The 15,310-nt window shown below is 33.2% G+C and overlaps 1 protein-coding gene across 5 annotated transcripts in view; it reads right to left on the bottom strand.

Moving 5' to 3' along the window:
• The window catches only part of LOC128996129 (hepatocyte nuclear factor 4-gamma-like), a 48,222-nt gene that overhangs the window by 21,703 nt on the left and 11,209 nt on the right, over positions 1 to 15,310 (bottom strand). For 2 of the 5 annotated variants that reach the window (XM_054421248.1, XM_054421252.1), the window contains exon 1: positions 5,641 to 5,835. The exons of 1 other annotated variant lie outside the window; for it this stretch is intronic. In XM_054421248.1, coding sequence (XP_054277223.1) covers positions 5,641 to 5,716 — 76 coding nt within the window. In that variant the 5' untranslated portion in view covers positions 5,717 to 5,835. Of the gene's footprint in view, positions 1 to 5,640; positions 5,836 to 15,310 lie in introns of those variants that run through there. 2 more of the 5 variants (XM_054421250.1, XM_054421253.1) reach the window with 1 other exon arrangement.

Below are 15,310 nucleotides of genomic sequence, written 5' to 3'. Positions count from 1 at the left end.
TATAATATGTGCTACAAGTATATAAAACTTTGCTTGATTGCTTGATTAAATTTATGCTACAAAATGCACGTTAAGCTTGGTAAGAAACGGCCGAGTTGTTAAAATAGAAACTAAACCTGAAGTGAAAACAATGAATTTTTCAACAGGATTACTCATTCAGCCGATAGTCAGATTAAGTTAAGGAAACACAAAACTTTCAATCAAACTAGGTTATGTACCATTGAAACTAGTGTTTCTATGAACAATTGAAGGGTCGTGTAACTTCATAAAACTGAATAATTATAATTTCCTGTGATCTCATCCAGTTGCAAAGAACGAGCAAAGCTACACAATAGTATAAATAAAGTAGACGAATTTTCTACCTAACGACTTCCAACTTCCTTCAAATTGGAGGTAGGGCCTACAGCACTGCCAACATAGACAGATACACACTACACAGTATATGGATCATGAGCTATATCATTCATGGAAAGACAAGTATTTTAATCTAGCAGAAAAACATTGCTGAAGGACTTCGCTATATATGTTTTACGTTGAAGTATAGGCATTGATATCTTCACGCCCATTCAAACACATCGAAGGCAAACCTTACAAGTGACCTCATCAGTGGAACACTCGCCAGCCGCGGTGTAGCAATCACATAGCAATGACGTAGCAATCATTGAAGGAAGTTCAGGGGATTCTGAAACCTGACTACGAGATATTGAAATTACAGCGTCCCAAACTGGGAAAGACTTGTTGGTGTCTCTGGACGATTACCATGGAATAGACCCCTATATAATCCATTTAAAGGAAAGAATCGATGTTTTTGCCAAGTTTGTAAAACTACCCACTTTAACAATCGATCGCCGTTAAGTGGCTAAGCCAATCATGATGAATTCAAAAGCATTCTACGCAGAATTTTATGTTCATCAAACTTATAACGGGTATATTTTTCTGTATCATGTATCATTTAGGAGGTGTAAGCCGTAACCTTAACAAAAAATCAACCTTTTAGCCATGTTGGTGAAAGTAGTCGAACTTTGAAAAGCTACAGCGGCTAAACGGCTCGGTCGATTCTGACATATTTAACACCGGTCGACACATAATTTGGTGCTTAAAGAAACAACCGAACAATAATTTCTGTAGGCTTCGTCATTTAAGAATTATAAGCGAAAAACTTAAAAAAAGTGCAAAGTTTTCATAGTTTATCTATTCCCAGAACCTAAGCAGACGTCAGAATCCGTCGCAAACTCACAGGAATCTTATTTAGGACCCCCAAAACGTATTAAAACACTTTCCAGCTTTCAAAGATTTTTCGGGAAGCACGACTTATTTTTGGTCTAATTTGCATGGACTATGACGAAATGCTTATTATCACCACCAAGAATTACTCAACGAAAATATTTTATTTTTAAATGACATCACTAAAATTGCAACACAGTTGTGGTTTTTACTTTCTCCCCCTATACCATAGTATATGGAGAAAGTATTGTTACAATTTGACATCATATTTTAAATAACGAAACTGAATATTGTAAAACTGCCTTGCAACAACTCGGGTACTGTGGTACTACCCGACAGTGTTCACTCTTTATTCAGTGGTTCCAATGGTAGGTGTTACTATAACTTTTATCCTTGCATAACTTAAGTTGCATTGCGCTAGTTAGCGCCGTGCAGCCGGTCACAGGCGCCGTGGTTTGGTTTGTTTTGCTCCAAAGTCCGAATTCGACGACTGTCCAGTCAGGAGGAGCAATATTGCTGAGTCTGTGATGTCAAATTTGAGGGCGTTCCTCCCAACATTAGCCAGTAGGTCTAGCGGCGCGCGTGCCCCATTATGTATTGGGGATAGAAATATATAACAAATTATTTGTAACAAATTAGGTTGGAATGAGGAAATGAAGCCATGAAGAGTCAGACTTGATTCTTGTTAATTTTTGTGCACGTCCCGGTGGTCAGGGCAAACCAAAAAATCGTATTTATGGTTGATTTATTTGTTTTTAAACCATTAAAGTTCACGTCATTAAGTTCACTTAGGTCTTTTTACCATGCAACGTTGACCTTTTGAAGGATAACATCACCGATAACACTCGGCTACTCGAACAATTGTGTAGTTTACATAAGTAAAGTTTCAAATATTCAGTATGTAGTCCGACTAATACAGAATATTAAAAAAATAAGCGAATTAACTCCCTGGCAAAATTGAGTGATTATATGTAGTTGAAAAATTCCCAAAAGTTATTTTATGTTTCACAACTGAGCAATTTTAATCTCTGATACACGCATTTAAATATAACTTCAACAGATGATTCATAACCCCAGGTATTGAAAGGAATGGTACTGGTACAAATTGAATTTTGTTAGGTACTGACCAAAAATCAAGTAGTTTAATCAGCGAGGCAATTACTCAATTTGCATTTCAACTTTTCGTATGGAAGTTTATCATCAAAGTAATACAAAAAATCGGTTGTGATACTTTTTTGCTGAACGTCACTAGCGTAACAAAACCCAAGTAGCCAACGATCAGTAAATTTGACTATCGCGTTATGCCTACAGGTAAACATTTTAATGAATATGAAATTGGTTTACAAACCCAAAGTAAAGAGTATAGCCTCGCAATTTTCAATAAATGACTTAAGCCAATACTAACACCAACATACCAATACAAACAGACGGATGAAATTATTTTTTTAACTTGTTGAAGTAAAAGAAAGATTATAAAAATTTACTGAATACAGGAGCAACAATAGCCTAAATAAAATATTAACTTATATTTGTGTTTTTTTTTTTTTTTTTTTCAAAGAAAGAGAAAGAAAGAGATCCGAAGACCTCAGGGTCGAGGGGGGGATATACGTAGATAACATCATCGTCTAATTACATTGATATGATCATAGGTTCAGATAACAATTTAAATAAATGTTCCTTAAAATAGCTTGACATTAAATCTTGTTTGTACTCGTCGTTTTTGGGCCTGATTTGAAATATCCTTTGCTCACGATGAGAAAAATTGTGATAATCATACTTTGGTTCACAATTTGTGCGCAGAAAAGTAGTGGTGCGAGCAGACCTTTCAGAACAGTGAAATATCGAGTTTCCATAAGTTTGTAACTGGAAATAATTACAGATCTGCTAAATAGAGAGAGGAATAAATTAGATTTTGTAATCTGCAATTTTGTAATCCTATTGTGAAATCTAAAGTTTGTTGTGTGCTTGTCCGGTTACGATTGTTAACAGGAATTTGTCTCTGATTTCAGGGTGATTATAAAATCTCTAGACTAGGTACAGAGAACAATAAATTATTTAAGATTGTGTTTTTAAGTTTTGGGACGCTTTATACATATCAGACGGAAATAGGCATAGAGTTGTCTACGGATTATGGATGATAACTTGGCGACTTTGGCGTGCGTTTAAAATTTGGTAACTGTTTGCTAAGTTTTCATAAACCTATTTAGCTATTTTGTCAGCAAAACTTGTTCTAAATAAACGTCGAAAACTTGCTTAGGGGACGCCAGCAGTTAATTGAACTGCACGTGATGTTTTTGCAAAATTTACCTGCTTTTTTAAACAATGCGTCGAAATAACATTATCTGCACAGCTGGGCACCTCGACTTGCTAAAATGCTGAACATGCTTCTCTATAAAGCTTAGTAAGCTAACTTGCTAATTCCAACGGAAGTCTGTAGGCTTGCTTTATTTTCCAAGTGTATTGTCAAATCGATCAACTCAGCTGTTTATATGTTCTGATTTAAATATCGTCTTTACCTCAGTATCGTTGGCAAAGTTCTGATATAATTTTGTTTCTTGTCGATATGCCCGACCGAACTTGCCGGTCGAACTTTCCGATAAGTTCCCAAAATGGGTTCCTTCTTGTTATGCTAGTATATGCATACGTAAAGTCTGCCCTACTCCTTTAATCTATGGTATAAACAACTAGACTACTGTTACTATTATTTATATGTGATGCAATATCTATTCCTCCGCTACTAGAATAAATTTATATTTTACTATTAAATATTATTCTACATTTTAATTTGTGTAAATATCGACAAAGGAATAGATTTGTAGTGAAATACCAATATAACACGATGGTAAACACAAATAAATGCTTAATTAGTTAATCGGGACATTTTTTCAGCAAAATCAGCGGATGAAACAACTATCCAAAAATATACAGCCGATTCTTTTTACCACTAGAAAAACTATTTTAGCCTAGCAACACTTTATTGAAAACATCCTGTTTTTGCCGCAGTATCAAAATGTCACTAACCGACCAATAGATCAGCTGTGTTCGCATCAGCTATGATCTTTCATGTTTCATTAATTAACCTGTGGAAATTAAATTACTGCGTTCGATTCACAATTGAAATAAAATATTCTATTGCGTTTCAAATCCTATTAACTTTCCATATATAGTTTACAATGTGCATTGATGCTATTAAATTACTGTTTTACATTGTCATACAATTATTCGCCAAAATTAAAATGTCTACCAGGTTATTAGTTGTCTATCGAAAATCGAAATCGATTAAATTTGTTTGATCAATCCCAACAAAGCTAATACAGATCTTAGTGAGGTTATTTCGGTAAAGTCAGATCAAGAAATTACCAGTTGTCTATCCAACCTTAAATGAATGTTAGATACTTCTAAGCAATAGGCTAGGTCCAAAACTAAAAATCACCAGTTGATATGTAAAATGTTCGAGAATTTATAGATTCTTAATATAAAATACCCCCGTCGCAGCAAACCTGACAACTAAGCGAATTTCCATTTGTCTGAATTGATTTTCAATTAAATATATTTACATAACATTATAGGTCGAGTACCTAGGTTTGCTGCTACAAGGAAACTAATAAAGTGTGTTTTTTAGTAAAATATTAATAGCTTAGTACAAAATAAATAAGTTTGCCAAGTTTGATCAAAATATATCCATAAACAACCAAACTACAACATTTTACAATATTCTCCATAAGAATAACATGGGAATTTTAAATTTACGTTTTTTTAAATTTTCTCCGTTACCAATAACCGTACAAAAATACTTTTGTATACTAAATTATTTGTTTTTTTAAGCTCTTTAAAAAGGTATAAAGAGAAATTGGGAAACTTTGTGTTTTGAGGGTCAAAAGTGAGAAAAACCAATTTTTACCCCATAAAACCCCCCGTAAATCCCTGTTCCCATGGTCCGATCATGCTGGTTCGCGAACTCATTCAAGTTTATCCCGCTTTACACCTTTAAACCAAATTTCATCAAAATCGGACAAAAATTACTCAAGTTATCGCGTTCACGGACACATATATATATATATAAATCTATATATATATATATATACATATATATATATATATATACATATATAAAAATTTGAACGAATGGTGTTTTTGGCCTCTGGGGACATCAAAATGAAAAAGTAAATCGCTCCCGGGCTTGGGTCTTACCATGCCACCTACGGTAATAGCTACTTCCCTATAGGGAAATTCGCTAAAAAAACCTTTGTAAAGCCTCAGAATATAGGAAGAGAAAGACAATCAGCTAACTAAATATCCGGCTACTTTCATGTAAAATATTCTTGAAAGTAAATTACAACCCTATAGCCTATCAAAACCATGGTAAATTTACAACTTTTACAAGTTTTAGCAGGTAAATATACATGTTAAACTTACTTGCATCAAACGTAGACACTGTTGACCCGGATATGTCCAAAATCACACCACCGTTGAGTAAAAAGGTATCCGGCATTGTGGAAGTACAAAAGATCACTCACAACCTACGTTAAGATACAACAAAAAAATAACCTCAAAATTGACTTGCACAAAACACTACAACTGGTTTGGAAAAGTACGCAAAGTCCAACAGCTGATTTGACTGATTTGAGATTTGAGCCAATTTGACACTGAGTGAATTTCGAGGGAAGGTTGGTAGGAGAAGGGGGAAGCGTTTCTATTGGTCAATATTATCGTGGTATTATCTATTGTTTGAGTCGTTTTCAGGAGATAAGCGGTTAGGATTTATTCTACAATCTGGTGTTTGATCAGAAATGGAATTTATTTTGTATTTGGTATTGTATTTTATCAAACGACTTTCTACTGTGTAGTCTAAGTTTCACTAATATCAACTGAAGAACATAATGACAATTAAAAAGTAGGTCTAATTATTATTTTTAATGTCATTTAATTGAATGGTGTTCGTAGTATCGTAGTATAGAATTTTAAAATCTCACAATATTTTATTTCCTCAAATTTCCAACACAAATCATGGTCACAAAAAAATTAACCTCGATAAAAATGTATAACTATTTTCTTAGCGATTTATTTAAATTGTTAATATTTCTAACCTTTCTTTCAACCTTAAAATATCCTATGACAGATTGGTGGTTTTACTGATGTTTATTTAGTTATGCATTTTACTCTCTGAGGGAGGTTTCTAGTAATGTTACTTTGTATAATCGTAGCTACAGAGTAAATATACTTATTCACAAATGCGTATGGATCAGTTGTAGACGATTTCAAGTAATCAAAAGTCTGGTTAGCTTGAGCGCATTGATATTATTTATTTTTAGGTTACTGTACTAACTCAAGAATTATTCCGACCAAAAAGAACAACGTCTTGTAAACTATTGCGTGTAGTTTTGTAATCAAATAGTGAGAAGTCTGCACTGTAAACTACATTCTAAATAAGAGAAAATGTCGAGAAAATCGACTTCAGCGCACTCAAGCGTTAACTTACATGAAACACACTTTAAAACAACTTCGAGATTATACAATAGAAAATAAAAATGTTCTTCTTACTGCATCCAAAATCTATGGTATAGCGGTTAGCGAATTGTACATATGCAATGCATGTCATATAGGCTGTTCTAGACGTGAATTTGACCACGTTTGCAACTACAGGCAATCATTAGATCAATATTAATTTTCTGTCATGTTGATGCTGGAAAGTTTTCTTCTTATCTAAAAATAGAAAGTAACATTTGGACGAGATAACAAATCCTTATATTTGTTGAACAACTTTGCGATCACGTTGTGAAGAGTAAATCCATGTACAAAAATAAACTCCATAAAAAACTGTGTAACGCTATGTCCATAGACCGTCAGCTGTGCTGCGGTTAACATAGGTTCTGGCGTTCACCACTGGGAGCGCCATGTTGTTATGGCATACGCGCTACGTAGCTACACGGCGCTCCCAGCGGTTGGTGCCAGAACCTATGGTGGGTCCAACCCTCTTAAGTTCTTTGTTAAATTTAGTAAACATTTTCAACAAATCTGTAATGAGACCTTTATAAGAGTACATGAAGTAGGCATGACAACAGGGTCACATATTTTCTGGCCAATTATTGTTGAATGTCTTTTCTTTACTGCTCAATTTAATTGGGTCTACAACTTGTTTTCGAGGCAAAATAAATCCATTGCAATGTCAATTTACCTTTTCAAGGAAAAGTTTACTTAGAACAGTTATTAAGTAATTAAAGTACTGATTAACAATGAATTTTCTGATTTCAATCTGCACTATAAAGAGTGATTTACCTACCTAAATCAGACCACAGTTGTAAAAAGAAGCCTATTTAATTAAAATACACGTTTATAAACTCTTGTTTACAACCTAACTGTGGTTAAACATTCAACTGAAGGAACAGCTGTAAAATTACAATTTTATTATACCCGTTACAAAGATAGTTGGTCAGCATAAATGGATGTTTGAAAATAGACTATTGAAATAAATTAAACGTGAGGGGCTCAAATTCCTAAAGGAAATTACCTTTTTACATACCACTAGTGGCTTGTAGGGACAATAGCCCCTATATATATATTCTATTAATTATTTTGTACATATTATTAGTCTCATGGGTTACCCTGCCTTGAATTATCGTTTAACATTTTTGTATATTATAATATGTATAATAGTTATTACATCCGTTACCTGTTACTTCTTTTTTTTTTATTCGAAAGTGATGCAAATGCCATAGCGCTATTGTACTGTCTTATATTTTTCACAAAATGGACATTTTTAAATAGGTCTTGCAGCTCATTGTTATTTTGAGGCTGTGGTAGGTGTATTAGGCCATTGTGGCAGCAAGAGTTGTAGTGTCCACTTGTCAATTCATCAATAAAGTGCAATGCACCACAATGAATGCACTCATCGTTCATTGGTCCTACGCTGTGTAATGCAATTTTATTTAAAAGTGGTAATCTATACACAGGAATAACTTCATGTTCATCTGGATGCTCATTTATTCGTCTTCCATTTATATCGCGCCAAATCTGGCGCCTGTTGTTCTCATTTCGAGGAACAATACCTCTGCGTGGCGGCCTACCCCTGCGTGGTAGTCTTCCAACATTATACATTATTACTGTGTAAAAGAACAATCTATTGTAAAGTATTAAGTTTAAAAGTGTCAAATTGTTTGTTTAAAAGATTTGATCTAGCCTAATTTTCACACTGTGTTGTTTACTACTTCACTAACATTTTTACAATAACAAAATAATACATTACTGTGTAAAAGAACAATCCATTGTAAAGTATTAAGTTTAAAAGTGTCAAATTGTTTGTTTAAAAGATTTGATCTAGCCTAATTTTCACTTTGTGTTGTTTACTACTTCACTAACTTTTACAATAACAAAATAATACACATTGAGGTGTGGTAATAATTCTTTCAATTTATATAATCACAGCTGTTTTTACACTAAAAGACATAAAATTGGGAAAATTCTATTTCAGATTTATTATAATAGTTTACTTATTACAGTACATATTACATACTACCTTTTGACTATTAATACAACTTCTGTAGCCAATAGTCAATGACATTACCATATGCTTTAAATAAAGTTAAACCAATCTGTTTTAAAGTAAACAAAGCAGACATGACCTAGATTACTATGCTATTTAAATGTGAATGTGAATTATTTTATTCTGTAACAACCTTTTGGTGCATAATTAAGAAAAATGACTATTTTTCCCCAAAATTTCATGCCCAGACCTTTAAAATGAGACCCCTCCCAGCTTTCTACGTCCTCCGGTTCGCTCACAATTTCATTGTAAAATTTTGGGCTTACAGAATTAGATATATAGATTTCCAGCTGCGCTATATCTAAGCTGTAACATGACATTAATCGTAGAAATCTGTTTCGTGTTTAGAAGGACGGCTGAAAAGGGATGTTAACCCCCTTATTGTATTAAGTGTATTGATATATTCTGTATTTTACATGTTACATTCTAGTATTCTACAAAATGTCGATCGAAATTTACTTTCGCATTTGCAAAAGGTTTGTCTTTGTTAAACAACGCATAACGAAGGAAATTTGACACAAATCAAATGAATGTACGAGGAGGACTATTTTTGTTGTTTACAATGTGAATAACAAGTGTTTTTCTTGGTTTTGCTTGAAATTGAGTTGAGCAAACTTCAGAGAACTAGCACTGACGTGTGTACTAAAGCCTCTGTCTTTTACCAAGTCTGACGAGTTTCCTTTTTAGAGAACTTGTAGAGGAAATATTTGTAATTAGACAGTAGCCACTGTGCTTTTGTCTTCAGTCTTTGGCTTAAAGCAGTCATCATTTTGAGCTGAGTGATTAGATTGTGGTTTTAAAAGAGTGTTATTACGTTACATACAGTTACATACACAATTTACAAGAACAAAAATAATAAACAAAGTAAACCAGCTAAGAGCAAAACAATTAAAAGGTGCTTATAAGCTTAGCGTTGTTATTTTGTCGCTGTGCATAGTAATGCAGTAGTAGGCCTATATACTTATTACGCTTTATAGTGTAAGAAAGTAAAAACTTGTTAACATTTCCCATATGGAACTATCATCCTATCAGTTGAAGGAAATTGTACAAGTATGTTTCTGTTAAGTTGGTAGAGAATTTTGTTTTTTACTATTTTATTTTTCGATCAACATAATATTTAACCAACTAATCAAACAAATTAATATCTTTGTAAAACATTGCTTGTAATCTAGTATGGACAACCCAAACAAAATGGTGAATCATACATTGTAAAATTTGCCATAAATTGAAGAGACAAACATTTAGTTGATTTCAGCCCTCTCAAATTGAACCCTAGTATTAAACACACTAAAAAAGAGAATAAACCGTTTAAAAACAAAATAAGTCTACTTGCAATATCTAAAATCAATAACTAATTTTTATACAATATTAATTAAACAGTTGATTAGATCAAATACCCCCACCGCTGCAAACTTGCTGATTAAACGAATTTCCATTGGCCTGATCGGATTTTCACTAAAATATTTCCTAAAATTGTTCACATTCCTCACATTTATTTCCTACTTAATTAAATAACACTAGGTTTTTAGGTTTGCTGCTACAGGAAAAATATAGTAAAGTTTGTTTTTTAGTGAAATGTGAAATGTTGGGTGTAGTTTAGTATGAAATAAATACTTTTGCCAAATTTGACCAACATGAATTCATATACTAGCAAACCACAACAGTTGACTTACACTTACTTTCATAAACTGCACACTGGTATGTCGGCGGCTATAGTTAATCAATATAATGTAATGAATGTAATCATCCTACTAATACAATGTAAAACACGTATGTGAATGACAACGATTCAGTAATAGAAACAGCTGATTGCATGTGACCATGATGGAGGACGCAACAAAGAAAACTGCCACTTACTTGCAGTTGCTGTTGAAATAGTGGAGAATAGTATAAAACTAAAATATAATCAAATACGTTAAAACACTCCTTCATTGTCATTATTATTATCAATTGAGATGGGGACGCCCCCTACGTGCTTATTTTAACCCAAAAATGAGTGTAGAATGGTGAGAGATGATCTGTATAATAGCTTTGTTACTGACTAAGATCAGCTGTTTCGTTAGTCATGATTATGAATTTAAAGGCCAATGATCAGGAACAGCTGGGTGCGGTTTCGAACCATCAAAAAGCTACTGCCTTTTCTCCAAATAAATTATTTAAATCAATACTATTTCAAATTGGTATGTTTTTACTTTATAACTACAACTACAACACCGGTACTAATTTGTGGATACTGAAGTCGACATCCAATCTATATATGGATCAGCTGTAACCATTTTTTATTCCAAAAGAACATACTACATACGTAGTTTTTTTATTAATGCTGTGACATAAAAACTGCTATGGTGCATTAAAGTCGTCCCCTTTCAAAACATCGGCGGATTTGGCAACAAACCGTAATTTAGATCAGCTCACTCGACGATGGCTTAGCTCAACTAACTACTATCTCTTGTTCTGAAACTGGATACAACTTTAACATGGGATGGAACGTATAGACCTATTGAGCCAATGCTATTCGCTAAGCGTCACTGTTTATACTTAATGGTTATTTTTTAATCTTGTTACCTTGAGTAGAAGATCCTTGCAATCCCATGGGGACGTGAGTTGGTTCAGTCAGTGAAGAACACATACAATACGAAGCTACTCTACTTGAAGTGAATCACAACTGATCGCTGACTAACTCAGCACGTGAACACTGAACAGCAAATCAGCATTGTCTAGCTTTGTCCGTCGTTCGTCAGTTTTGTTCGAGAAACTCAGCGAAATAAGTAGTAAGAGAAGTAAAAGTAAAAGTTATATTATGGAGTGTTTTCTTGGCAGAGTCATGGATAAGTATTGTTAGATAGGTGAAACTAATTTTCGCCTACTGTAGCTAAAACAGCTGTTTTACATGCGTTGTGGGTATAAAGTATATTTTTTACTAGCTAGGGAGTAAAAAGCCTGTTTAGTCCCTAGGGAGAAAAGTCAGCTGTTGTAAACCTTGTCGTAATCAATCCAATGTATCGAAATTATGTATAGAAAAATTCGATTGGTTGTAGCTTATTTTTGCTATTGTAAATAGTTCGACATGTCGATACTTCACACTGATCACTTACTAAACAGCTAATTACTTGTTTTCGTAGCAAAATTGAGCACGAGTTGGAAGTCGTTTTGAGAGGCTATCTTTTCGTGAAATAGTACATTTTTGAAATCACTAGGGCCTAAAGTGACTTATTTGGACGATAGCTCAAGTTTTCAGTGAAAATGTGCGAGGTTGGTCCAGTTTAGAGCAATAAAAAATACCAATGTTCTCAGAATCAAACCTATCAAAGCTATTTAAAGAGAATAATACAGTTAATCTTCCACTAGTGCGACATAACAAGTCAGATATGCAATGGGGTTTGTCCTAGAGTAATAGGAAAACGTTTAAAATCATGAGCAACTGGACATGAACACACGTATATAAAAACTAAACTAATTAACCCTAAAATTAAATCGTGATACCCTATACATGCATTGGGGTACAGTATATAGAAATTACTACTAAAAAACAGGGAAATTTAACCATTTTTTCAAAATCAAAGCAGGGTAAAAATCGAAATATGAAACAGATGTTATAATATGATAAGTAGTCTACTTTTGTATGATCAAAAATTATTGGTAGAGTAAATTGTAGAATATCTGCATTCACAGATACTTAACTTATTATAACGTTTTTAAATAGAAAAAATTCTCTATTTTCGACACACTGATATCCCGTGAAAGCCCTTCGTCCTATAGGCTTTTAAAATTTCATAGTTTGTGCCACGAATACTTGAAAAGAACCGGTATGGATCATAAACATAAAAAATGACGTTTTTGTCCCAAAAATAAACATTATTTAACATTTCTTAAATGGAACTACCAAAACATGTATGTTAATGCGGTTTTGTTTTAGTATTCGTGGTTTGTACTGATTCTGCTGTCAATCAACTGAACTTTTTCAAGTTTACATTTTTGTTTACAGTTAACATCAAAACAGATGGTCAATATACAATTTTGAATATATCCATAGGAAAATGGGGTTATCTGTAGTTGTTGGTAATCTTTCAGTGAATTCAAGTGAAATGTTGTACTGTTATTTGTATAAAGTGTAAAGAAGAAAATTATGTTAGATATTGTGTTTTCATAGTATGTTTCATTAGTATTTGTAATTTTTCTAAGATGCCTCGAAAATATCGCGCACGCAATGACGCAATGGAAATAATAGGGATATGATGAGACGTAATCGTTTTCATCCATCAACTACAAATCAAATATATCACGGATTTTGAGGTCAAGAAGTGACGCAGGTTGCTAGTTACACATTAAAATCGTATATTTTGAATGGGAAGTTATGAGTGAATCTGAAGCAGAACAAACAGCGATAGAGGCAATGTTGGTACGATTAAACATTAACTGGGATTTGTGTGACAACATAGGTATCTTGGAGGGTTTAGTTTCCTTATATTTAAATAATGGACATGTTTACAACAGTTCAATACGTGATATCTGGGAGTAGATGTTATCTCTGGTGATAAGAGTAAGACCAGAAGCCGCCTGTAGCTTTATCGATAACAACTTGTTGACCGTTATCTTGCTCTTCAAAACAATTAACTTGCTCTAGATATCAAGCTATGTAGGAATGGAAATTTTGCATTTTAATGCAGCTTGAAAATAAGTCAAATTAAAGTTCGATGTTGTGTTTTAACTACGTAGTTGACACACCGTGAAACGAAGATTAAGGTTTGGTAAGTAAACAAAAAAGTGTAAAATTTTGAAAATTCTAAGATTAGCGGGGTTTTTACCTTGAACAGGAAAAACCCCATGGTCAAAGACAGATGGATTTAGTTTCAAACTGTCAAAAGCGATTGAAAGATCGACGCAGCAATCTACGAATACTGAGCCCTCTAACAGTATTATTATGTATAACCCAACTACAGTATTATTATGTCAGCATAATAATAATATTATTATTATAATGATTATAAGATTCTTCAATAATCATTAGGAAACGTTGATAGTCACCACAATAAAGAGTAGGAATACAATATAATTATTAAAATATGTAAACAACATCTCATCTTCAAATTTATAGGAGAATTGTAAATATTTCCTGTATTCGGTTTCATACTAATTAATTCCCTCTTAGGTTTGAGCTTGAAGTCCTAAACCTACTCCTGTTTCCTGGGTGGCGCACGAACGCATTTCGACAGATAAACTATCACACATTCTCTAAGGTATGTCACTTTCTAGGCACAATAAAATTGTCTTTACTGACTCGAATTATAGAACTATTAAATCTTAATATTTTCAGACACAACGCATAATAACCCTAGTCACCCCCTTCATGAGTCATTCTTTACTTCTCCGGTTGATGAGTCATTTTCATCCCTTTTGTTGGTTTGTTGACGTTTGTTCTTCGGTATCTCCCCATCAGCTGATAACCCAAATTTGCAAAGCTAATACAAAGGCGTTTATGGTGTTTTTGAAAACAGTGGTAGATGAATAATGTGTCTATAATTTGTTCAGTGTCATCGCCTTCAAGTTCCAGTCATCATGTTTTTGGTTCGTTTTAAGATGTGTCTAATTTAAATAAGATAATGCTATTGGTTCTTAAATATAGAATTTGAATTCAATATTTTATTTCAAAAACACCCCTTGTTGAAAGTTACATAGTTGGTAGTTGAACATGATGGAAAATGTAGTAACAACTTAACGTTCACTACTCTAATGAGCTGTAATAAATATATTACCATTGAACACGCGAGAACTTACAACATATTATCAAGTAATAATTAATTATTCTATGCCATTTTTAGTATGCCTAATGTATTTCCAGGTCTGTCATTAAATAATTTAACAAACGTGTTTTTATTCAGCAATAACGGTTTTTTTTAAATATTTTTCTAAAAGGAACTAACTTAACTAGAAACTACAAGAGCCAACAAAATAACATACTCTATTTACAATGCAAAGTAACTTGTATTATAGCTTTGTAACTGATTATTGTAACAGATTTTCAATATCAAATGACATAAGTTACAGTTAAATTGTAGAGTACCAATAAGAACCTTTTTAACAAACAAGTGTACTTTTGTCAATCGAAACATAATTCTAGATTTCAAAATAAATCAAATTCTTACCGAAAAACTGAAAATACACTGCGTCTTCCAGTTTCATGTCCAACCTATGAGATGCAGTCTAGAACTGAATTAAGAGGGAGATAAGGATTCGATAAAGCATATCGCCGCGACTTTTATCAGCTGTTTTACAAAGATCAGCTGACCGCATAACAAAAAGTATTCAGCGCAGCTGTTGGCATGCTGGTGAGGTAACGCGACCTATTTCACTGTTTCATGTTTTAAATAAAAACACAATTGAAGTTTCAATACTATTTATTATAAATTGTAATTAACATCGACAGAATTACATTTAGGCTGCAGTTAATGAGCCGACATCTTTTATTCTGAATCGGAAATCAAGTACACTTAAAAGAGAATACACAAAGACCAAAGAGTAATACCTCTAAACATGGACTTCACTATA

Source organism: Macrosteles quadrilineatus, unplaced genomic scaffold, assembly GCF_028750875.1.
Source record: "Macrosteles quadrilineatus isolate MER2022 unplaced genomic scaffold, UCM_ALF_1.0 Scaffold_6__1_contigs__length_79288215, whole genome shotgun sequence".
Taxonomy (NCBI): domain Eukaryota; kingdom Metazoa; phylum Arthropoda; class Insecta; order Hemiptera; family Cicadellidae; genus Macrosteles; species Macrosteles quadrilineatus.
This window is presented reverse-complemented; position numbering and strand designations above follow the sequence as displayed.